Raw genomic sequence first — 24,253 nt, 5'->3', positions numbered from 1 at the left:
TAACGAGTCGAGTCGAGCTAGCTCGTTAATGAAACGAGCTCTAGCGAGTCGAGCCGAGCTGGCTTGACTCGGCTCGAATTCCAGCCCTATTGGCCGCTTCGCTGGCTATTGTTTGGTTAGGGTTAAATTATCAGCTGTTGGGAGAGAGATGAAGCGGCCTTTAGGTCCCTCTTAGTGCTGATTGCATGCCATGTGTTCGGTTGTGTGGTGATCTGAATTACGCATTATGAAACCATGGGATGGGATGCTCTGCTGATGGCTGGCTGGTTACAGCTCACAAAATTTGATTTTGTTTTGTTTTTAGCTGACTTTGTGGCCCTTGTTTGGATTGACCAAAGAAAATGAACTACTTTGTCAAGGAGACAATAATACTACTAACTACTTTTGTCATCTGGCTGATGTTCCAATTAGAAAATGATGGTGGTGGGCAATGGTAAGTGAAGACATTGACAAAATTTCGCTAAATTAACCAGTCTTAGGAGCGTAAGGAGTGCAGCCGATTCGGTGCAGGTGCATCATGTAAACAGTAAATTCAAAAAAAATAGAAAAAGAGGATGACCCCCGGCCTCTGCATTTGGGAGATGCATACGACCACTTTATTAATTATTCTCGAGGACCTTACAAAGTATTACAGACAATATTCCTGAATCCACCATCTCGACAACATATGCCGCTACTCTTACCCATATGATGAAGGGATGCTAGTTGGGCCACTACCGAAACCACTCACCTAAACCTAACATCAAAAGCCGGAAGCCCCAGCCGAGCCACATACCGGGTCTGGGGCACGATCCGATCAGACACACTCTTGTGTCGTCGCAGCCATCTTCCACAGGTCCATCTTCAGAATATATTGAGTCTTCTACCTTGTGTAGGCCACTCCGCCATCGACGTCACCATGATGCCAGACAGCTACCTCCACCTGCGCGAGTCCATCTCCGCGCATCGGGCGGCGAGCCTCCACAGCGCCATGCCGCCGATCTTCGCCGCCATCAATGAGTGAGATGAAGTACCGCTCCACCACGCATGTACAAGATGAGGAAGGGCGAGGTCCCCATCGGAGACACGACCGGAAAAGAAGCACTGCAGCCACGAGACACTGCTCGGAGCTGCGACGCGGTAGATCAGACGGGCCGCCACCAGGAACCAGACAAGCTCGCCATGCACACCCAGCATCCCCATGCCCAAATCGGCGCCTTCAAGAAGGTGACGACGCTGTGGCGCCGCCGCCGCTTAGCCACCGGGGCTAGGGTTTTCACCTGGGCGCGGGGGAGGGGGGAGTCAGGGGAGGTTTAGCCTCGGCGCCGCCACCAAGGAGGGAATGGCGTCCGGGACGCCATCGACGCCGTGACCGCCACCGGCGGCCAAGGGTTTCCCCCGGCCAAGCACCCTGCCGCCACCTCCGAACCAGCAACAACATCAGCAGGCGCGTGCACGCCGGAGATCCAGGCCGGCCGGAGGTCATGCATCACGAGCGGACCAGATCTCCTCCAATCTGACGAAGGGAGCCCGGGGCCTCCCCGCGCCATGACCAGCGCCCACCGGAACCTCGCTGCCCGCGCAGCCGAGGGGATCCCGCCTACCTCACCGACGAGCACTCCCCGCCACCGGAGGAGCGCCGTCCGCACCAGCGAGGCCGCCGCCTCAGATCCAGACCCTCACCGGCGAAGACCATGGCAGCCAGAGCCGGATGCATCAGATCGGGCGGATCCGGACACCAGCGCCATGGCAACGCGCAGATAACCGGGAGACGACCCGTCGTGCCGAGTGCCCCCAGCGCCACGAGCAAGGTCCCCCGCCGCCGCTGTCGGCCGCGAGGCTTCGCCTTGCGGCGTCCTCCGGCGGCGGCGAAGAGGGGTGGCTGGGATACTGGCGGCGGCGACTAGGGCTGCAGAGTCCGCCCGTGTCACTCGCACGGGAGCGACGCGGGGGCGTTTTCTTTTCCCCGTGGCACTCCTCAAGATCAGGAGAAGTTAATTGTGTGATTCGATCTTCGCCATCCAAGGTGCAGGTGTTTTGACATTCATGGAGGTCATGGCAAAAAAATACAAATTTTGGCTGTGAAAGAAACTTTGAAAAAGAACACTGTTTGGACCCCTTTTTTTCCTAAAGCTCCTTGAACGATAAAACATCACAAAATTTTGCACACACCTTGACCCGAGCATCTTTGATGCCAAAAAATTCAGGATTTTTCAAATTTCTTTATTATTTATTTTTATTACTGTTCATCAGATGCAAATGAGCCCAGGTTTAGACGCAAATTACCAATCTTAGGAGTCATACTGTCCTTGTCACTAGCATAAACCAACACAAAACAAAAATGTCACTCACTATAGTAAGTGGACAACACGGTAAGATCTTGCAATTAAACCAGCAATATTGCACACACCTTATGTTGAACAATGCACAGGATGAACCAGATATCCGACAAGTTAAAATGACCAAAACCCAGGTCCACCATATGAACTGGGCTCAAACCTAATACACCCCTGTATATCATTGCATTTACAATTATGCACACAATGATTTTCTACAGGGACAATATGCAAGCAAGTGTTTCTAATCAATAACTCATTGCTTCTGATCAGACTGTATATTGCAAGTGTTTCTCTATGATAAAGGAAATGAATGAAATACTTCGTATCTGGTATGTGTAGATGAACACATGGCACACTTTAATTAGCTAGTAGGACACTGGTATAAACCGGCTCCGCTAGAAAATCCTCTATCGAGACTTGAGCTTCTGCATAGTAAATAACCGTACTCATTACTCTGCTCGAAAATTTCCCTAGACTGCGAAAATGACCATTGTTGCAAAATCTTCTCTGCAACATTGCGAAAACAGCACTCCGCTCGGTATTGGTAAATTTTTTATACTGTTCATTGTATTTGATTCAGATTTTCGTCTAGAATAATACTACACGCACGGACGCTGGCGACGGACTTTCACGGGCAGCCTTGCGTTCCCACATCTAATTGTCCCCCCTTGAGTTTCACTGGCGGGCCCGCCTCATTTAATTTAATCTCAACCAGTCAATCCTCAACCACCGTGTAAAAACCCCGTAAAGGGTCCGTGTGTCTAGCATTTCCCTTTCGTTTATAGGTTTCCTCTTTGTTAGGTCGTTTTTGTTTTGGATTTTTCGTACTGCAAAATCCTCTCAGCGTTCTTGCAAAATGACCATTAGTACAAAATCTTCTGGGTTGGGGGGTCTTTTTTTTCAGCTGTGTACTTACCAGTTAGTAAGATTGTGAGAAACACTTTTAGTATGAGCAAGACTAAATTTTCGCGTAAGTATAGCAAGTGGAACTGGCAACCCAGAAAATACTTACGCAAAATATTACTATGAAATTTTAGCTATTGAGAGCTGAGCTAGTGAAAATTTCGGGGCTGAAAAAATGACAAAAATATTCAGGATCGAGTATCAACCAGCGACAGCGAAGAGCGAACACATTACTTATTTGATTTGAGGAACTCATCGTACCATATCAATGTTATATTTGCATTTACTTGGTTGCTGCATACAATTTATATTCCTATGGCGATTGTTCCAAATTTAGGTTGAATTCCATCTTGGTCTTTTTTTGGAGGAGTAAATTACACTACACTACAATTCTTTTGCAGAAAACACCATATCTAGTGTAATCTTTTTGCAAATAACACTGATAGGCGGATTAGGCTCGGTTGAGCATGTTTATGACAGTCGGGGCCTCGTGGCACCGCTTAACATCTCACTTGTAACGACAACGTCTAGGAACGTTATGATAATCATGTGTGGTCGTGTGGGGTCCACACGTCATTAGAAGATTGGAAGAAAAAAGAAAAGGAAAAGCGATATGTGGTTCGTGCTCTGTTCCTCACCCATGAACTCGAACCTGGGCTCGGGGACGCACGCAGGTTCATGGCACCCGAGGAGCACCGTAGCTCGTACCACTGCTTCGAGAGCGCGCTTGTGGATGGGGACGCGGCCTCACTGAGTGCGGTGAAGTGGAGGACGGCGCGAGGTCCGAGTGGCCTCGGTCTCCCCCCACTGCCCGGCGCCAGATCTAGGGGCCCCATCCCCATCCCTCTGGTGCGGGCTGGCTGAAGAAGCACACCACCGCCGTCGTCGCGTGCCTCAGTCAGGTGCTGGAGGTTGAGGATGATGCAGTGGCGGAGGGATCGACGTCGTCCCTGATGTTGCTCTCGGGCGACGTGCTAGAGATGGTGCAGAGCCGGCTGCCGCTGGCCTCCTCCTACGTGATTGCGCGCGGGCATCGACAGGCTCTCGTAGAGCCCATCAAAGAGCACGGGCGAGGCGGCGGGCTCAAGCCGATGACCACACGACATCCATCCCACCCGGCTCAGGCCGACGACCACGAGAAATGGATTTGGCCCGAACGGTGCCGTCTACCGCTCTAACAGCGGTCGGGACCGCTGGTTACGCCATGTAGGCAAAAAACGGGACCCACCTATCATAAACTCACTTAACAGAGTCAGATCCGTCGATCAGTGATTTTTGCAATAAAATTACACAAGACGTGGTGTTTTCTGCAAAACAAAATGTAGCATAGTATTTTCTGCTAACCTAGCCTTCGAAGTGGTGGTTTTCTGCAATTTACTCCCTCTGAAGCAAAGGACGCACATTGTGCGGTCGCTCGAGAAAGCTAGGCACCATCATCGACAAGTTGAAAATTGGAAGAATAAATCCAACATATCCAACAAAGTAAAACAAAGAACCGGTCAGTTAGAACTAGATGTCCAGATTTACGCCTGAGAGTCTTTATTGAATTCATGCTCCAGCCGACTCATTTAAAAGCCCAAACTATGGGAGAGGGTCGAACATTATCCCCCTCACATCTAGCCTAATTTAGTTCTTTATTTTTAATTCTTAGACGTTCGATTGATGTAGGCCGGGGAATCTTTTTTTAATATACTGCTTTGACGGGGTCTTGAATTTAAGACCTCTTGGTTCGGATATCATACTCCACCCAGCTCATCTAAAAGTTTGAAATATGAAAGAGGACCGGACATTATACTCCAACGGTCTTTAGTGTGGAATCTTGGCGGTACCATCCTCTCTCCCAATTGATCTATGAACTACGCCACAGCTGTGTCGACGAATGTTCTTGGCTACGTAGATAGCTCTTGACGGCTGGGCTGCTTGCTTGTGTTCGGGACGGTTTTTTATTTATGTTTTGACTCGAACGGCAGGTGCTCTGCCTTTTCATTAAAGATTAGGAATATACAAGGAATTAAGCAGTCATCAGTAGACGCTGCCTGTACAAAAAGGGGAGACTAAAACGCTACTCTCAATATATCTAAATCATGTTTGATCAACGAGAGCACACCGTCCGCTGAGGTTGATTTGGCATTGAAAATCCTCCTGTTCCTTTTATTCCAAATATGCCAAGCGAAGTAGGCAGCGGCCGCGGCATGCTCTTTAGTATGCCGGGAGCAGGCCCTCCACCATTGAGAGATCGACGAAAGATTAGCAGGCAGAGTAGGGCAGCATCCTGGCCGCGCCAAACATAGCTTGGACCAAACAACCTTGGAAAAGACGCAAGAGTTGAAGAGGTGGAGCGCTGTTTCAGGTTGTTGAAGACAGAGGGCACACGTCGCACTCTGGTCACCCCCATGGGCACGGAGCCTGTCAGTGGTTGGGAGTCTGTTTTGAGCCAATGTCCAAAGGGAAAAACGCAACTTTCTCTCAATCTTCAGCCTCCAGATCAGGTCAAGCTCAGGTTTGGCGATGGAGCCAGTGAATTGACAGGAGTAGGCCGTGCTAGCAGAGTAAGACTTGTCCTTCGTCCAAATCCACTCGATGGCATCGCTGGCGTCAGACAAGTCGACATTCTGAATTTTCTCCCATAGCAGCAGAAAGGAGTGCAGATCATTGTGTGAGCTGATTCTCTCAAGTCCTTTCATCCACTTGCTACCATGAAGTGCCTGGGCGACTGTGTAGGATTTCCTGCGAGCCAGTTTGAACAGGGAGGGTGCAAGGTCCTTGGGGGCGGCTCCGCTCAGCCACTTTGAGTGCCAGAAACTTGCAGTCTGCCCATTGCCAAGGTGGATGATGGTCGAGGCATTGAAGAGCTTCATGTCGACGTCCGAGCAAGGAAGCTTCATGCCTAGCCATGGCCGAGGCAGACTTTGCCACGCGAACCATGCCCACCGCAGCCTGAGAGCCCTACTGAAAAAGGATAGATTTTTTATTCCAAGACCACCATACTTCTTTGGTGAGCAAACGACCTGCCAGTTTACTGCACAGCTTCCACCTTTGGCTTCTTCCTCACAGCCTTTCCAAAGGAAACTTCTCCTGAGTTTATCAATCCTCTTGATCAGCCATTTGCTGGGAGCGAACAAGGTCAAAATATAGGTGGTGAAAGAGGTTAGGACAGAGTTGATCAGCGTCAGCCTTCCCGCTTTGTTCAACAATTTCCCTTTCCAACCTGCCAACTTGGCAGCGATTTTATCAATCAACAATTGAAGGTCAGCGCGCCTTAGCTTGCCAAGGCTGAGAGGGAGCCCGAGATACTTGCAGGGGAAGGAGTCAACAGTTCCTGCAAAATCCAAAAGTGCTTCACTGATTGTCAGTTCATCACAGCAGATAGGGAAGGCCGATGATTTGCTGAAATTGGTGAAGAGCCCAGAGATCCTCCCAAAAGCATTTAGAATTGCTTGAGTGGCCGCCATCTCATGCTTGCACGGGTTCAGAAAAAGCGCGGCATCATCGGCATAGAGGCTGACTCTGATGGAGGCGAGATTATGAGCAATAGGCTTGAGAATCCCAGTGTCCGTTGCAGACGCAAAGATACGCTGCAGTGGCTCAATAGCGAGCAAGAAAAGGAAAGGCGACAGGGGATCGCCTTGGCGCAAGCCACAACGGTGGTAGAAAGGGAGCCCCGGGTCGCCATTGAGGAGCACTCTGGAGGAGGTTGAGCTCAGCACAATTGCAATCAAATCCCGAAATCTCTGTCCAAAACCCATGGTACAAAGCACCTCAAGCAGGTAATCCCAACGAATGGAGTCAAAAGCTTTAGCTATATCCAGTTTCAGAAAGATTGCCCCTTTCTTGGCCCGGTGCAAACTCTGGATGAGATTCTGAACATACAAAAAATTATCTTGGATCGATCTTCCCTTGATAAAAGCACTTTGACTGAGAGAGATAAGATGTTGCATAGCAGGTGCCAGTCTATTAGCAAGCAGCTTTCCCAAAATCTTGGCAACACTGTGAGAGAGACTTATTGGGCGATAATCAGCAGGGCGCAGAGCGTTCTCTTTCTTCGGGATTAGAACAATGAAGGCCCGAGTTCAACAGGTTCCAGTTACTTGCATCAAGGGCAGAGAGCTGGTTGAGGGCATTGGGAAGATCCTTGAGTGTGGTTATTCTGTCCATGTCTGGATTGTGTGCATTTGCATCATATTTGTTGGATTAGCAGCTACTCGGCGTGGTTCATCGTTGCTCCTTTTCTTTTATATTCTTAATTTCCTTCATTTACACATATCTTCTATCTTATATGACTTTTGCTATATATTTGCTGGTGTGACCATTTGTTTGTGTGTAGGTATTGATTGTGTGTATACTAATAATGCAGAGGCGTGTGAGCAATAGTGGGGGTGTAAGAGAGAGAAGAGAGAACAGGAATAGGATGGTGTGTGTACATATTGTGTTGGTTTTTTAAGGGTAAACATTTTGTGTTTGTATCCCTTTCATCTTACATTATAAAAAGCATCCTTTATCAAATAAACAAATGTGTGTACCCAACAATTTTTCTATTAGAAATAGAAAAGAAGATGTAATTTACAATATGTACTCATATCATGTATGAACACGAGACGAACCAAAGAAAAATCCCAAATAACTGCGCGCACGAGTACATGGCCTCAGAAGAAGTAGCCGAAGACGAGCGCGGTCAGGGACGCCATGGCGACAGCCGGGGCAGCAGCCGATGCGCCAGAGGCAGGCGCGGGAGCTGGTCCATCGGCCGCGGAGACCGTGCCGACCATGACGGCGGCGGCTGCCGCCACGGCGAGGATCCTGAGCTTCAGAGTAACCGCCATTTGCTTCCTCGACGGATGCTGCTGCAATGAACAAGCAAAGATGACTCCGATGCTGGGAGGGAACTGGAGATGTTGTCAGGCTTGTGATCTTGGATGAAGTAGGAGAGATCATTTGGGGGGTTATATATAGCACTAGTACTTGGAGTTAGAGACTTTGGATATTTTCTTTGTTAGATGTAGTGACTTGAGACTTTGGCTTGGAAACAAAGGTTTGTAGCTGTAATCCTTCTGGCCGGCCGCTTCGCTGGCTACTGTTTGGTTAGGGTTAAATTATCAGCTGTTGGGAGAGATAGATGGAGCGCTGGCAGTTGTCTTGTTGCCTTTTGGGTCCCCCTTTGTGCTGATTGCTCAACATGTGTTCGGTGGTGTGGTGAGCTGGTTTTCGCATTATGGAACCATGGGATGCTCTGCTGATGGCTTAGCTGGTTACAACTTACAACTCACAATTTTTTATCTTGTTTTGTTTTTAGCTGACTTTGTGGCTCCTGCTGCGACTAATCAAAGGAAATGAACGACTCTGTCAAGGGGACAAAAAAATGCTACTCGCCATTGTAAGTAGACAACACGGTAAAAAAATATGCTAGTAAACCAGCAATATTGCACATACCTTGTTGAACAAGTTAAAATGACCAAAACCCAGGTCCACCATATGAGCTGGGCTCAAACCTTATAATACACCCCTGTATCATTGCAATTACAAGTATGCACACATTGATTTTCTACAGGGGCAAGTGCAAGCATCAAAAACATTGCACTGCCCTTCCATCAGTTCAGTCGCATGATATGTACAAACCTTTTTCCATCGCTACATTCTTTTTATGTCAGCAGGAGAGCTGCTAAGATTCCATTGATCTCGGCCAGGATGGCCAAGCACAACTGCAAAACCGAACAAAAGAGAAACGGAAGGGGAAGACAAAAGGTAGACACTGGATGCCTACACCATGAGGAACAACCTTTTCTGTACAAACACTGGTGCAAACGCACTCAGCCAGGATCAAAGAGAATGGAGCCACCAGGTTGGTTCCAGTGGGTGGCCTCGTCTGTGATGACGGAGATGGCTTGAGACGGGGAGCAGATTCCGCTCTCCAGATTTCCCAGCAAACAAGATGCCATAAGCTTCAGGCAATGCATTCATAAAATATGTACAAGCCTGCTCGGTGATTTCCTCAAAGAAATAGGAGGAACTGCGTGCACACTCATCGTGTCCTCTTGCCAGGTTATGCTCTCCAAAAATGATCTCTTGCCAGTTGTAATCTCTGAGTTGATTGATGATGGAATAATCGCCTTCATACGCCACAGCGCATCACAGGTCATGATTTGATACCATATCAAAAGACACAAAGCAACCACGGGCCCATCTGATAGAGACCAGAAAGCAACATGACCTGATTCAATCCAAGTTCCGGAGACACCACAAAAGAGACCAAAGGCGAATTAATTTCATCAAACCAAATAGAAAACGTACGCAGTAAGGCATGTGATTTATGTGGTAGATCAAACGTGGCATCAGAGAAGCATATTGTGGCATTAACGGTAGATTAAATGTTGCTTCAGAGAAGTCAGAACTAACCCAGCTTTATGATGGCAGTGGCTATTGGTCTTGACAAAAGATGAAAAATGTGATTTCCTGGATACTGGGAAGTGGCATTCACCATCAAGGCTCTCGCTGGAAAGGCTGAAGAGAACCCCAAGTTTTTCCAACCTTTACTTTAGCACGTAAAGGTACTGGGCAAGAAACAAACAGCAATTCAGTTTTCAGCTTTGAGATGAAAATCAACCGATACCATTCAGTTCAGCATAAAAACGATACCCAAGAGTGAAGCTGCAGTTTCCATGCTTATCTGTAGCAGATTTACAGCCTCTGCTACCATAGACGGGTCAACTTCAAGCACAAGTTCATCATGCACCTACAAAACGCAAAACATAACTCTAAGCTATCTATATTTAAAAAATAGATAAACAGAAAACAAGAAAAATGGGTGATGACCATGTTGTAAAATACCTGCAAAAGAAGGTGACACCGCCCTCTGATTTGTGAAAAGTTATGCATAAGCCCATCCATGGAATCAACTGTGTTACTCCCATTAGTAATTACAGAATGAACCTTAAGCATAGCCACCTTGATAATATCAGCAGCAGAACCCTGCATATAATAATGCATTAATACAATGAAACTAGCAACAAAAGCAGGACAAATGTTTGCTAACCTGGCAAATAGAATTAACTGCTTGTCTCTGTGCTTGAGCTTTCTCTCTGCTATTTCCAGCGGTAATTTTTGAAAGAAAACGTCTCCGTCCCATCAAGGTCTCAATATATCTGTAAGATATTATAATTTTGAAGTTACCTTGAGTAAGCTTTGATGCAGTGGTACTAAAAAAAAGTGGAGTGGAGAATACATATTCCATAATAGGGTGACGATGCATGTGAATGCGGATATATGTTGAAACAGTTCATTTGTCATTGGTGTTGGATAGAACCAGGGGTCAGAATACCAGCAGCCAGTACCACTGGATTGCTGCCGGTTTTCTCCTAAACAAATCGGTCATTCCTTCAAAATGTTCAAAAATGCCCTATCATGGTGTATCGTGTCAGACTACCCTATCTTTGAGATAAGAAATGGTATACTGAATATAAGATAGACAATAATGAGAATTAATATATGTATGGAAAGGGGTTAGCATAAGAATTAAGAACATGTAATATCAGATGACTTCAAGGAACCTTTGAAGTTTATATTTAAAATATCAACCAAAGTTATCATGGAGACTTCTCAATTTTTCCCTCGATAGTATGCTAATGTTGGAGAAACAATCAAGAGATACATGTGAATGATTAATAGACATGTTTGGACTAATATTATTTTCATAGACCTAATGAACAATTCCGAACTAGCATCAAGGAAGAAAAGAAACAAATTAGAAATTACGAGGAGAAATGGCTACTGAAAAGAAAACTCACCCTTTTTGCCGACATGATGCCACAGCTTGTTGTAGCCACGAAGAAACGCCTGGAAAGAATCTCTTGAAACTCTGAATTTTCTGTGCAGCTTCCGCTGGGCTGCATTCAAGTTGTTCTGCAAGGGAGTTGGCGCCCATTCCATAAAGTATGCCATAAATAAATCTCTTTGTGTTATCTCGGTCCTTAGAAGAGACCAAAGACTCTTCTTTTCCACTCCATCTTGAGGCAATCATAGTAAACACATCAACATCCGGTTTACTTAGAAGCTCGATCAATACAGGATCTTTAGAAAAATGCGCCATAAAACGCAGCTCTATCTGGGAGTAATCGGCAGTTACCAATAACCAGTTGTCCTATTAAAAGAAAGAGAGAGGCCATGAAATTATCATCATAGCTGTTTTAGGAATATTCAAAAGGCAAACAAAGGTTGAAATGAGCAATACTTGAGTGGGAACAAAAAATTCACGGGCATTGATTTCATGATGATCAACCATTGACATGCTTGTGAAATCTTTATCATTCTTTCCTGTTGTGAAATCCACCACGTGCTCAACACTCTGCAAATAATAATTCAGACAGTTATTGGTAACTATATATGAATATAAAACCAAATGAAACATAAGGATGAAAGGTGAATAACCTGGAGATTTGGCTCTTCCATTGATAGACGGCCAGTAGCAGTTGATGTCTGAAGCCAATTTCCATGTATGATGTACCTTTGGGATTGGATGCACAACTTAGCCCGTGAACAGATGGACCCCAATGTGCCATTCAACAGTTTGGCCAATGTTCTATGTTCCTTAATTACTGAGACGATTGGGTGTAGATCCCTGAAGAAAAAAGAAGAAAATACACTATTTAAAAAAAACTAAATAAGGTCCTCACAAATTACTGATCAACTACTTGACAAAAATACTGATCTACTCCTCTGTATCAAAATATATGGCGATTTGAACTCGCCATGTATTTTGATACAGAGGTAGTAAGTGACAAGTTCAGCTAGAGCTATTCTAGTCTACATTTGCCATGACTTTGTTGTCAACAGTTGAGTAGCTGAATGTTGAAGAAAGATTGAGGAAACAAGGACAAAGTGCCAAAAAATCAAATAGATGTCATAGACAATAAAAGAAGATTCTCCCTGACAAGCTTACAGACGTTTGTGCTCAGAGTGGCTTGTCTGAGCATAAGCATCTTCAAATTCTTGAGATTGCTCTGCTGATGCCCTGATATTGCATGGCATCTCATAGAGTGTCTTTGTGGAAAGAAGCTCAGTTATTCCAGTTTTCTCCATTTTTATTGTGTGGTATGTGTTTCTTGCACCTCACGAGCGCACTAGTCTGACAGTGACAGCTCAATTGGTTGAACTGTTTTTTAGAAGATGTGCTGAGCATAAAGATATCGCTGTTGACCGACTGGTGCCGATTTCTAAGATGTTCACTTAGAAGGTGCATGACGTGGACCTAGGTGGAACTCGAATGAACGGAGCGGCAAATAGGGGAAGGGAAGCTTGGTGAGATGACAGCGATGGTTTATCATGACCTGTATATATTTGAGAGAGAGAGAGAGAGATGCTCCCTAACAATTGGCAACACGTATGTAATTTGAATTAATAGTGTAAATCATGTAAAATCCTCTGAGGTTATGACTAATGTCTTAGCCTGAACAGATTTAGAAATTTGTTTCAGACTGATAAAAGAATCAACAGATTAACAGTTACTCCCTCTGTAAAGAAATCTAAACGCTCTTATATTTCTTTGCAGGGAGTACTAAGCATGAAAAATGTTCACCTCCCAAACAACGAGGAAATAATAAACATTACCTTAGATTGTCTAGACACTGCTTGTCAGTGCTAGGATGCAACTTCCCTTTCTCGCACCCTTTTGGGACTGGCAGTTTTAAGTGAGTAAAAAGAATGTCAGCGACGTCAGCATTTGCATTTAGTGAGAAACTCTTGCCCGCTAATTTGTATGCTTCTTTGTCTAGCTCCTTCAGCTTTGTTATTATAATATGCCTCGCACGGAGACATGCATCCATGTCAGCACCAATTCCCCATAATTCCATATCAGCAAGCACATTTACCTATCCATAAATATATCATTAGTACTAAAACATTTATGTTCTAATGAGGTATTAAAGCATTCCGTAACAATTTGCATTAGGCAAAGGTGCAGAATATACCAATGGACCCTCAACTGTTTCAATCAAATCACTTAGATTTTGAGAAACAAGCAACTTCATCAAAACAGAACCCAGTGCTCTTGTCTGCGCAGCACGCCTACAGCAACCATTGTGAGCTGCTTTGTGCATCTGATTCCTCCATCTGCCATCCCGATTTGCTGCCGCTGCAGCCTCACTAGGTAGCCGTCTCTTCACTAACTATTTATCAGAAATAAGTCAGAATTTAGACGGCAGAAAAACATTTGAAATGGTTGGGTGTTGGAGAAGTTGAAAGAAATCAGTTTGTTTGTTTTTTGGAAAAATGTATTATAAAAGAAATTGCGGATCACAAAATAAAATACTGTACCTTCTCAAGGTTTGGCACTGTTTTGCTTTCCTCATCTGGCCAGAGAATCCATGCCACCAAGCATATGTCCAACCCATTATAGACAGAGATTGGTGGTAATAACACATATGTGGTGTCTAGGACTTCAATATTGTTCAATGTTTTAGGGTTGAGGTGAAGCCTAGCAAGCCGTTGACAAGAAATACAGGGAGATTTAAGTGCCTGAATCTGAATCTTCAAATTCCATGTCGTTTTCTTGACACTCTTTTGCTGCATAATGCCAACTATTCTACTCCATCTTCTCCTAAATCCTTCCCACAGTTCAACAGAATCATTGTTGCCAGTTGGGGTTAGGTCTTTCGGGAAATTGCAGTAGTAGACGGGTGAATTTTCCCAGCAAACAGCTAACCCAAGAATTTCAAAAATGGTCAAAGATAGTTTACTTGATCTCTTAACAAAATGAAGATCAAAAGAAAATTCATTAACAGAAGACCATTGATCAAGGAAACCATCGAACCCTCCAGGGAAGTTATGTGCATTGACAGGACCTTTGTCAGCCACATTTCTGCTGGGCGTCGTCGATAAAGGTGATGCTTCTTGCATACTAGCAATGTTGACACTGTTTGCTATTCCTTGGCTCTCTTTAATATGAATGGAAGAAACAGGGTGCAGATCCTCCTCTACAATCACTGTAGAAGCCCTTTGAGCAACATAATCAGAGCAGATGTTTCTTTCATCACCAACACGTGCTCCTAAAACTGACTCTTGGCACTTAGCATGACCTGCACCAGGAAATACCATGACATCTCGAGGTGGAGAGTCCTCCTCACTAGCTGGGAGCAGAGGTGTGGTAAACTGAGGAACTTCTACCCCAAGTGATTTGAAAGCTGAGAATGCTGCTACTCTGGCTGCTTCTGCCTCCTCAAGAACAATTCTACGAGCTCCATTTTTTATTTTCTTGGCTATACCAAATTGCATTCGCCGTAACCCAGAATCATCTAATCAATTGAATAAAATGAGATAAGAGAAGGCAAATGCACAAAATTAATAACCAAATGATGGATATAAAAGAATGACCAAAAAGCAACTACGTAACCACTGATGGAAAACAGAAGCAGATGGAGCAAGTGAATCCTAATATGGAATACTAACAGCACATTTGAACTATGTGCACTTGTGCGGGCCTCTCCAAAAGGCAAAAAGGTCCTTTGTTCCATAATAATTTGTGAGTTCCACTACTACCGCTGCTGCTGATTTAATACTACTGCTATTGCTGCTATTACCAACAACAGCACCACTTACCAGTACTACACTACTGCTGCTTACATAAGACCCGGTAAGCTACATTAAAAGGTACATCAAACATATTAGAAGGCAAAAGCTCAAGTATAGATGGAGCACCGACCTTGACCAGACCAAGAATTTTCGAAAAGAGCTTTTGCGATTTCAGGAATAGATGCTTCAGCAATGGTAACAGGGGTACGCAAACCAGAGTTATAAAGAGCCCTTGCACGTGAGCCCTGCATCCATGATGCATACAATGACTCAATAAGGTAAGAATATGCAAGTCGCAAGTGGCAGCACTTCGATAAGTCATCTAATAGTGACATGACAAACCTTGACGAATGGAATTGTTGTAAGTTCTGCGATCTCTGCCCTAACTCCAAACGAGACACGGTTCTGGAACTTGGCAACAAGACCTTCTAAATCCTGCCAACCAAGTCTCTGACAAAAGGCAGAAACCATTGAAGCAAACCTGCCAGCATTTTCCTGCAAGGCTTGAATCGTACCTCTGGCAACTTTAAATGATTCACAAACATCTGTGACAGGAATCTCCTGAAAGATTGAAAAAATTAAATGCATTAAAACTTCATATATTGATCACACTATATATGTAAATGCAAAAAGACACCAAAACATTAAAGCCATATCACTTGGCCAGCACTCCCTCCCTTTCAGTTTATAAGGCACACTCGTATTCCAAGATCATCAGCTTAACCAACAAAGTATGTACTATATAGTACGCGAAGTATACTATATAACTCATAATTCGTCGGTCAAATTGATGATCTAGAAATATGTGTGTGCCTTATAAACAAGAAAGAGAGGGAATACAATAGATCAATGTCAGGAATAGTAAGTTATCTGGTAAATAAGCAACTAGAGGTTGAATTATACCTGAGCCAGCCTTGATATCATCAGCGCCACATAAAAGCGCTTAGATACTCTAAGCGACTGGTCATTAATAAGAGTGTTTGCACCAGAACCTCCACTAGTGTTTTTCTTGGGCCTTCCACGAATAGGCATTGCTGCCCCATGAGCCATGTGCATCAAGAAAGGTTCTGTTACTCCAACCCGGTTGCCAACTGACTGCATTCAAGATTACCAAGAAAATTAACAATCCAAAAATGAAATAGAAGTGCACTACGTGAAAATGAATTGCTAGTGTACAAATGTTTGATTTTGACATAGTTTGCACCAATGTCGTTATCACGGCAAGGTTGCTATTTGATCGACTCTATAAAACAATCCTGCTAGTTTCCTCCTTCTAAATGGGCAAATACTGATATTATATGATATGGAAAACCAATCTGCCTACAAAGAAAAAGAGCTCCGCCAATATTTCCTAATTGATTGAAGGGATTAATGTACAACTTCTCAATCCCAACCATACCTGATCCTGACCCTAATACAGAAAACTGTAATGCAAATGTCAGGACTCGGGAAATGATAGCAGAATTGTGATGGACCAGGCATTAGATGGCTGCTTGGCTGATGAAAAATGCGGCGAGATCAGGTGATCCGTCACAAGGTGTGATGTGATGGCACTGAGCTGCAGAAGCAGGCGGAGACGTGGGGATAGCGGGCTGGGGGTGGGCGGTGCATGTAGCGGGCAGCAGCCTCAGATGGCAATGAAGGCCAACTGCATAGGGCAAGGTAGCTTAGGTGAGCCGTTGTGTGTGGTGTTTTAATGTCATGGGCAACGAGACCATCCAGCCAACAGCGGTTCAGGTGTTGCAGATGGCACAGAGGCTGTTTCACAATCCACCTTGGCCAAAGTTGGGGAGCCCAAGATCCTCTCCTCCCAAAGCGAATCTTGCTTCTCTCTCTTGAAGGTGTTGATGGCTGCTGCGGGGAGGTGTGGTTTTCGTGCCACAGTACGGAGATATTGTTTTTGTTACTTCAATGGCAGTGTATAAGCATTCAGAATTTCAGGTAGTAGCAGACTTGCAAAAATTATCTTGGTGTCCAATGAAAACAAGTATAATTTGAAAATAGTACACACGATCAAATTAAATGTCAGAAAACAAGTTTTGCAGATGCAACAGAAGACGTGTACCTGCTCAAGAGAAGACAGTTGCATGAACCTCTCGTAGTATAATTCCCAGTCAGGTTCAACTTCTACATTTATGGGGGTTACCAAGTAGACTAAATGCAAATCAGATGCCAGAACAAAACCTTCTCTTGCCCTTGAAAGATCATCAAGCACAACCTGTAGTCATAAACAATGGTTGGTACAGCCTAATGAAAAATAAAGAAAACATACAAGAGAAAGTAACCTACCAGTGATTCCTCAGGATTGAGAGAACTGCCAAAAGATGCTCGCCCAAGTGGAGTGGTGGAGTATATTTTGGTGTCATTGTTCCACTCAACAAACCTTTTATGGCATAACCAACGAAGGGAGTCTTGAGCAGACTTTACGACATCGTCAAAAGATTTGGTGGAGTTAAGCAGCGTACACCTCACATATCGATGAATATCACTTGCAGTTTGCACGATCCCGCCAGCAACAACCTCCATAATTGCATGAGTCATTCCATTTTTGTCTTCTGAGAGGCATGACTGCAAGGGGGGACAATCACTTCTAACAATACCTGTTATCCTCTTAACCTCTTCAGGCCTACATACAAGTATCTGTATTTTCAAACATATGTATCAGAAGAAACCTTGTAATTTGGCCACAGGCCAAAAAGTAAGAATTATTTCCCAGTACATAAATAAATCGTTACAAACTTAAAATGCCAATGTAGGTTGTATAGCTTACACTCTCTCCTTTTGTGTCGATTCCAGTTCGACCAGCACGACCAGCCATCTGTCTATAGCGAGTCCCATCAATGAAATCACGACCTATCCTAGGTTGCCTGAATATAACTCGTCTGGCAGGCAAGTTTACTCCAGCAGCTAAAGTTGATGTGGCAGTCAAAACTCGGACAAGACCTTTACGGTAGCATGTTTCCACAATGTCTCTCTCCTCAACCTGGCAAAAGAGTAGGTTGTAACAGTCACGAAAGACAGAACAGAGGCATGTATTATGAACTTGATGATCTGAAAACTGAAAGAGAAAAGGCATCATGAAAGTCAAAAGAGCAACATTTCCAAAATGCCTCTCTCATTAACCTGAAACATAGCAGGCTGTAACAGTCACTAAAGACAGAACGAGACATAGATTATGAAGGTGCATTCTCATCATGATGATAAAAAAATATGTACTTGCATGTGAAACTTGAAAGAGAGAAGTTGTCATGAAATCAAAAGAGCAACGTTTTTCTCCACAAGAAAAAAAAATCAATGTTTTCACTGTCATATAGAAATACTCAAACAGCATCCTACTAAACCGCAGTAAAAACGGGCATTCAGATATTTGATGCAACTTGCAAATGCCGCAGCAGCAGTAACAGCAAAAGAATGGTGTCAAATTAAACATTCAGACATAAATTATATTGTCAAATGATGAAGGTAGAATGTAGAGTAAAAATATATCACCGTGAGACCAGCATGGTGGTATGCAACACCAAATGGAAGGGTTTCTTCCAATACAGGATCTAACCCAGCAGGACACCTCTTCAAGGCTTCAACTGCAGATGCAGCATCTCGGAACTCTGAGCCAACATCTTTTGAACTAACATTAGCTACTTTCAAGTACTTCGCAATATGCTTTGCAGTTGATTCACAGCCTTTTCGGCTGGAGCAAAACAAAAGAACAGAATGGCCCTCCAGAACAACCTGAAGGGGCAAAATGAGTGGATTATGCATTTATGTTACGAACTAGAGTAGGGAACTGAGAATGGCTGGTGAGTGTCTATTAAATTTACCTCATTGCACAACTCAACAATATGGTCTGGATCCTTACCACCAATATCAGCTATTTTGGGAAGTACGCGTACAATGTTCATGTCTTTGTCAAATATTTTATTACCAACTTTGATAAACTCCTCCAATGGGACGGGTCGAAAGGCAGTTTGATAAAGTGCGGCCTGGTGTTGATCAGAGAGCCATCAATTATCGAAAAGTTTGCAATGGAGTATAATATCACTTCATACAGGAACAATGATAGACATTCAAACTTTCCTATGGCTTCGCAAAAAACATGCCTTGTAGTGTTGTACAAATCCTCATAAATTGGGTTCTGGATGCTAGAAACAAATTAAGTTGAATAACAAATAGTGACCAAATCCCGTAGTGCAGCAAGTTACAATGAAGTTGATCACAGGGCTAGCTTGTAGGCTCCATGACAACAGTCATATAGTTTGGTGATTGAACATTTTCTTGAACAACTGTTCCAAGGACCAACACATAGTAGGACAGACCCAGTGCATAGAAGCTCCCACACAAGGTGGGGTCTGGGGAGGGATTATAGGAACCTAGTCTTACCCCTGCAAAGTGCAATGCAGAGAGGCTGGTTCGAACCCAGGACCTCTTGGCACAAGTGGGGAGTACTTCACCACTGCGCCAGGCCTGCCCTCTGACCAACACATAGTAGGCACTGAATAAATTTTAGTTGACTACTGATTATTAAAAATAACGTATGCATCAACTCTACAACAACAACAACAAAGCCTTTTAGTCCCAAACAAGTTGAGGTAGACTAGAGTTGAAACCCACAAGACCTCGAAACCTCAACTCTATTTGCAGAAATTCTGCTATTTTATTATATTTGGGATGTAACGTGCACCGCATATCCACTGTCTGCTAGGCCGCCACCTAGGCACTAGCTCCCGTTTACCTAGCCCCGAACGCTTTTTAGAGAAACGAATCATACAAGCAATTTCTCTATTACTATGGTGAAAGAACTCCAATCATAGAGTTAAACATTTTTGGATAGTTACACGGCATGCCTGTTTAAGGTAGACAACAACATTGACTAAAAAGTAGATATAAATGACAGCGGCAATAGAGTTCTTACTTGAAGCCAGTCAGCTACAGCTGCAACATTGGGCATAGTAGCACTCATACCGATAATCTGTAATCCATGAGTGGTACCCGCCTTCCCACTGCTAGAACCTGAAGTTTCTCCACTAGATGACTCTGAATTTCCTTCACCAGCGGCATACCGAAGTTTTGTGAGCATCAGCTCCAAAAGGTACCCTCTGTGCTGGTCACCAACCTATAACACAGTTGTATATACATTCGAGAAACATCAGGTGTGTAAACAGGAAAAACTGTACATGCTCTTCAACGATGAGGAAGGAGGGTATAACTACTTCAGAAGTTCAAACGACAAGAGGGGACTGGATGTAAAGATAAAGATATCCTTCATATCATAATGGCTGATTTAAAGGCAGTTCTATTTTATATTGTTGGAGTGTAGGATACTTTAACAAAGTGTATTCCCTTCTTCAGAGACAAAAATAGGGTTACGCATATGTGCTTGTAATTGTGAGTTCAAGGGTTTTCCATACGTTATCTCACCATTAAATTGTGAATTACTTAGATACAATTGCATGCCTATTATTAATAGTGCTAGTGTATTATAACTTTTAAGTATACAATCATACATGAGTTCAAATGTACAAGTCAAAAAACCCAGGAATTCTGGACATGATTATTGTCATGTGAGTAAACATAAAAGACAAAGGTGAACCAAAAGATAGAGATCTTGAGAAGCACAATGGTTTAGATGAACGTACCATATGAAGCTCATCTATTACAATTATACCAAGCTCAGAAAGGCGGCCATCCTCCAGCAACTTGTTTACCAAAGAATTTGCCTTCTCTATGGTACATACAGCAACTGATGTATCTTTAGGAAGCGACCCTCCCCCCTGGTTTCCATAGTAGCTACGGACATGCTTACCCAGTGGCGCAAGAAGCTGCTCGAGATGTTCAGCCTGCAAGAAAAAGTTGAATAGTCAATAATCATAGAGTCCAAAAAAATACATGAGTAATGAACAGTACAAATATCGCTGAGCTCACTACAAATATGTACCTTTTCAGCACATAATGAAACATACGGAAGGACTAGAATTGCTATCTTTTGACTGGACAATATCCGTCTCAACATCAGAACTTCAGCAACAAAACTTTTACCAGCACTGCAACATAAGAACAGCATAAGGCACACTAGTATATTTAAGAAGTTACATGGAATATGAACTGTTCTCACTTAATACTATTCTTGGACCATAGAGAAGTACATATTTTAGAACAATGGAATCAAAAATCTACAGAAAAGCAACAAAACAGGCTGAATCATTGGGTACTGAGACTAATCAACAGAACAAAAAAAAACACATGTAAACCTCCAAGTACCTCGTAGATGCGCAATATACAAGATTGCGATTCTCCAAGACACCATCTACAAGCAAACATTCCACCTGCAATAAACATAGAACGTAAATGAATAAAAGATAAGTAATCAAAAAGTTAGTATGGTTAAAGGACTTGCAACTGATAATCAGTGAGCAAGAGTACCACGGGTATATTAACCCTAGTACCCAACCAGGCACAGAAAGAGCAAATCAACACCTGTGACACTGAACCCTAACCGCAATTTAGGGATTATGATAGTTTGCAACTTTGGATATTTCTTTTTGGAGCTACCCTTTAGATTTCCTATTAAACGGTATTATCGTTCAGGTTCTAGAGCCAATATATAAGGAACCCATTAATTGCTTATGATGGTACAAGATACTTCATAAGAAAAAATCGGATCTTTGGACAAGCAGAAGACAGATAGTTTAAGTTAAAATAATTTGTTCTCCATCAGTGGGCAGCACTTGGTTTTTGGTGTAACATAATGGTCAAATACTCAAATAATATATAAACTCAATGAAATATATAGCCATTAGAGTGCACAAACACACCAATACAAAAAAACATGCAAAATTCTGACATATATGTACTGTGCTCCAGAATAAACAAGGAAAAGCATGTATCTAAGAGAGCACTGCACTGCTTCTCCATATGAATCTTTTGCATAGACCATATAGTAGAGAAGCAGTTCGTGTCATATGCACCACTTAGTGCATAGAATGTGGAGGAAATAGGTAGTTTGCAACTTTGCATGTGATATGAGGAGCATAAGTTATGAGTTACGACAGAAGTTCTTAAGACAATTTTATCAACATGATTGAACTAACGGTATAGTCACACAATTTTACTAACCAAGAGCAGAGTACTGGAAACGATTAGCCAGTGTACATAATAATGCTTGATAGGGGCAGGAATTTTATGTTGAACTCCTGGCAGGAGAATCTATCTGGCCTTTGATTAAAGAAACAAACAGTCGAAGCTAACCTGCCATGGATATAGCTGTGGAATGCCTTTTTTCATGTATATAGCACAAAGCTCATGAGGGAGCCAGCTTGAGAGCTTGGAGTGATCCTTTAGAGGAACAGAGCTGGTAGGAGTGCAAGCTTCCACTCTTTGAGAAGCAAACTTACTCTTGGAATCTCTGTTAGGCTTGCAAGAATTTGAATTTGCAGCAAGCGATTTAATCTCACCATGGGTCGGTTGATTGAGGTCACTCTTAATCATACAAGAACCTCTGCCGCCCGCATCAATTGAATGACCCATCCCTGCTGTTTTTGACTTGAACAGACCTTCACCAGGAATCATGACCGGAGAATCGTTGTCTGGATTAGAAGTAATTGCCTTCATGTTATTTACAGAATGCATGAGGTTTTCCGTTCTATGAAAGCTACTGTCCTTCGGTCGACCCTGGTTCACTTGTGCACTTCCAGGAACAGTGTCACCTTTTTCTTTACCTTCCAGGCCTGAAACTTGAATTGCATCCTCATGAAAGAAGTCCAAATGCTTCACAGGCAAAGGAGAGTTGTTCTTATGCTGTCTATTCGCTGCCGCTAATTCTATTGCATTTGAGAACGTGTCTATCTGCTTCATAGGATTGCTGCCTACTGTATTTTCACAGTTAAATTCCTCATTTCCTGATCTAGGAAGAGTCTTAGAACCCAGTGCAACTGCACAGGACGACTTGTCCTCAGCCGCATCGCAGTGTCGCCTTCGAGGACCCTTACCAGCCATAGCAGAGACGTCATCAGCAAATTCCATTGCAGCATTCCAGAAGTCCTCCCCTGGTGATATCAGGGAGGATGCAGATTTTGGGGTCTCTCCAGGTGCTGCAGAAAACCCAGCCATTTTCTGCGCAGCATATGGGGTAAAGCTGGACCTTTGCAAGGCCGCAAATCCCTCACCGCTTAGATTTGGCCCCTCGTGTAACCCCTGCAAAAAGAACAGCTTCGCATATCACCAAAAGCTACTAAAACATAGAATTTTCACAAACAGCTTCGAAATTTGATGGTTCTTTGGATCCACCATACCTCAAGGTGTTCTGAAGCACCATGATTACTGACGCATCTGAAGGGCATGTTATCGCCTGAATCCTGTGGTGCATAAAACTGTCAGTTACAGCTCTTCCTGCATCACCTTCAGAGAAAAATCGTTGGCCTTACCTTAACCCTTGCAACTTCGGCAGCACCACAACGAGAAACGCATTGCTTCTTGGCAGATCTATCGCCGCAGGGAGCCAAGAAGGAGTTGACCGCGCTCCTCTTCTGCTGCTTGTCTGGTTCGCCCTTGCCAGCATCAGGCATCATAACAGACGGGATATCGCTGCAACAGGGACGATAACAACCTGAACTTCGCAAGACAGTAATGGTTCTTGGCACCGAAACAACAAAGAATGGGCACCCTGCGGCAATGGGGACAAGACAGGTTCTTGGCACCAAAACGACACGAATCGCTCACCTGCAGTAATGGGACAGGAACTCCATGGTGAACCGCTTCATCTCCAGGTCGTCCCCGTAGTCCGGCGCCGCCGCCGCCGCCGCGGAATCGCCCGCGTCGACATTCATCGCCGCGGCGGAATTGGCGATGTCGGCGTTCATGGACGCCGCGAGGCTCCTCCGGGCGCCTGAGGGGGAGCCGGCCAGGGCCGCCGACGAAGCCGCCGCCGCCGCGGCCGCGGCGGGAGGGGACCGGACCAGGTACCCCGCCAGGGAACCCTTGGCGGCCCCGGGGCTCCCATGCTGCGACGAGGGCCGCCGCTTCTTGACCGCGAAGAACTGGGGAGGGGCGGATCCGGCAGGGGCTTAGGGCCTGGAGGCGGGAGACGGTAGGGAAGAGCTAGGTTTAGGGGTTTACCTGGTCGACGTGAACTCGGGAGGAGCCCGACGCCATTGCGGGAGGGGGGCGGCAGGGCAGCGGCGGCGGTGCGGTTTTGGTTTGAAACTGGGGCAGGGGCGAGCGATACAGGTGGGATGTGTGCTCTGTTCTTTTTGGTGCTCCCAGGGGTGAGGAGCGCATTCCCCTGCCAATGTGATCCACTAGCATACATCTGTTTGACTTTTTTTTTAAGAACATCCGGTTGTAGGAGTATTACATCGGGCACTTATCACAGCCGACAAGTCTTCATGCACGTGCCCCTAAGGAGCAATGCCCCGGAGCCGTAGTCGTCGTCGTCGCCGTTAAACTCTTGAATCGATTTGAAAAACCTGGCATCAAATCTCGTC

At 44.4% G+C, this 24,253-nt stretch overlaps 1 protein-coding gene across 2 annotated transcripts; it reads right to left on the bottom strand.

Annotated features, from left to right (window-relative positions):
- Nucleotides 1–8,667: 8,667 nt before the first annotated feature.
- LOC123139046 (helicase and polymerase-containing protein TEBICHI) lies at nucleotides 8,668–24,041 on the bottom strand. 2 transcript variants are annotated; one of them, XM_044558866.1, is made up of 28 exons: nucleotides 23,886–24,040; nucleotides 23,490–23,806; nucleotides 23,195–23,354; nucleotides 23,063–23,125; nucleotides 22,020–22,964; nucleotides 21,033–21,097; nucleotides 20,710–20,815; nucleotides 20,411–20,611; nucleotides 19,687–19,887; nucleotides 18,596–18,757; nucleotides 18,267–18,506; nucleotides 17,548–17,760; nucleotides 17,067–17,417; nucleotides 16,843–16,995; nucleotides 15,681–15,872; nucleotides 15,120–15,338; nucleotides 14,908–15,022; nucleotides 13,524–14,500; nucleotides 13,178–13,375; nucleotides 12,819–13,078; nucleotides 11,640–11,829; nucleotides 11,443–11,556; nucleotides 11,000–11,352; nucleotides 10,249–10,357; nucleotides 10,044–10,184; nucleotides 9,852–9,948; nucleotides 9,612–9,766; nucleotides 8,668–9,426 (listed from the first exon to the last, which is right to left on the bottom strand). In XM_044558866.1, the coding sequence occupies exons 1-27, from the start codon at nucleotides 23,919–23,921 to the stop codon at nucleotides 9,696–9,698; spliced, it is 6,249 nt and encodes a 2,082-aa protein (XP_044414801.1). In that variant the 5' UTR covers nucleotides 23,922–24,040; the 3' UTR covers nucleotides 8,668–9,426; nucleotides 9,612–9,695. The 2 variants fall into 2 exon arrangements, with proteins under 2 accessions (XP_044414801.1, XP_044414806.1); XM_044558871.1 differs by lacking the exons at nucleotides 8,668–9,426; nucleotides 9,612–9,766; nucleotides 9,852–9,948; nucleotides 10,044–10,184; nucleotides 10,249–10,357 and adding an exon at nucleotides 10,369–10,611 and having other exon boundaries at nucleotides 23,886–24,041.
- Between the last annotated feature and the right edge of the window lie 212 nt (nucleotides 24,042–24,253).

The sequence above is a fragment of the Triticum aestivum genome, chromosome 1B (assembly GCF_018294505.1).
Source record: "Triticum aestivum cultivar Chinese Spring chromosome 1B, IWGSC CS RefSeq v2.1, whole genome shotgun sequence".
Taxonomy (NCBI): domain Eukaryota; kingdom Viridiplantae; phylum Streptophyta; class Magnoliopsida; order Poales; family Poaceae; genus Triticum; species Triticum aestivum.
Note: the sequence above shows the minus strand (reverse complement) of the source record. Positions and strands in the feature narration are given on the sequence as shown.

What these genes read in the sequence shown, in the direction of transcription:
- LOC123139046 (XM_044558866.1), bottom strand. Translation starts at nt 23,921, where the DNA reads ATGGCGTCGGGCTCCTCCCGAGTTCACGTCGACCAG. An exon ending in GTGCTTCAGAACACCTTGAG is followed by an intron (nt 22,965 to 23,062) that starts GTATGGTGGATC and finishes TTCTTTTTGCAG; the next exon opens with GGGTTACACGAGGGGCCAAA. An exon ending in TAATAGATGAGCTTCATATG is followed by an intron (nt 19,888 to 20,410) that starts GTACGTTCATCT and finishes ACTGTGTTATAG; the next exon opens with GTTGGTGACCAGCACAGAGG.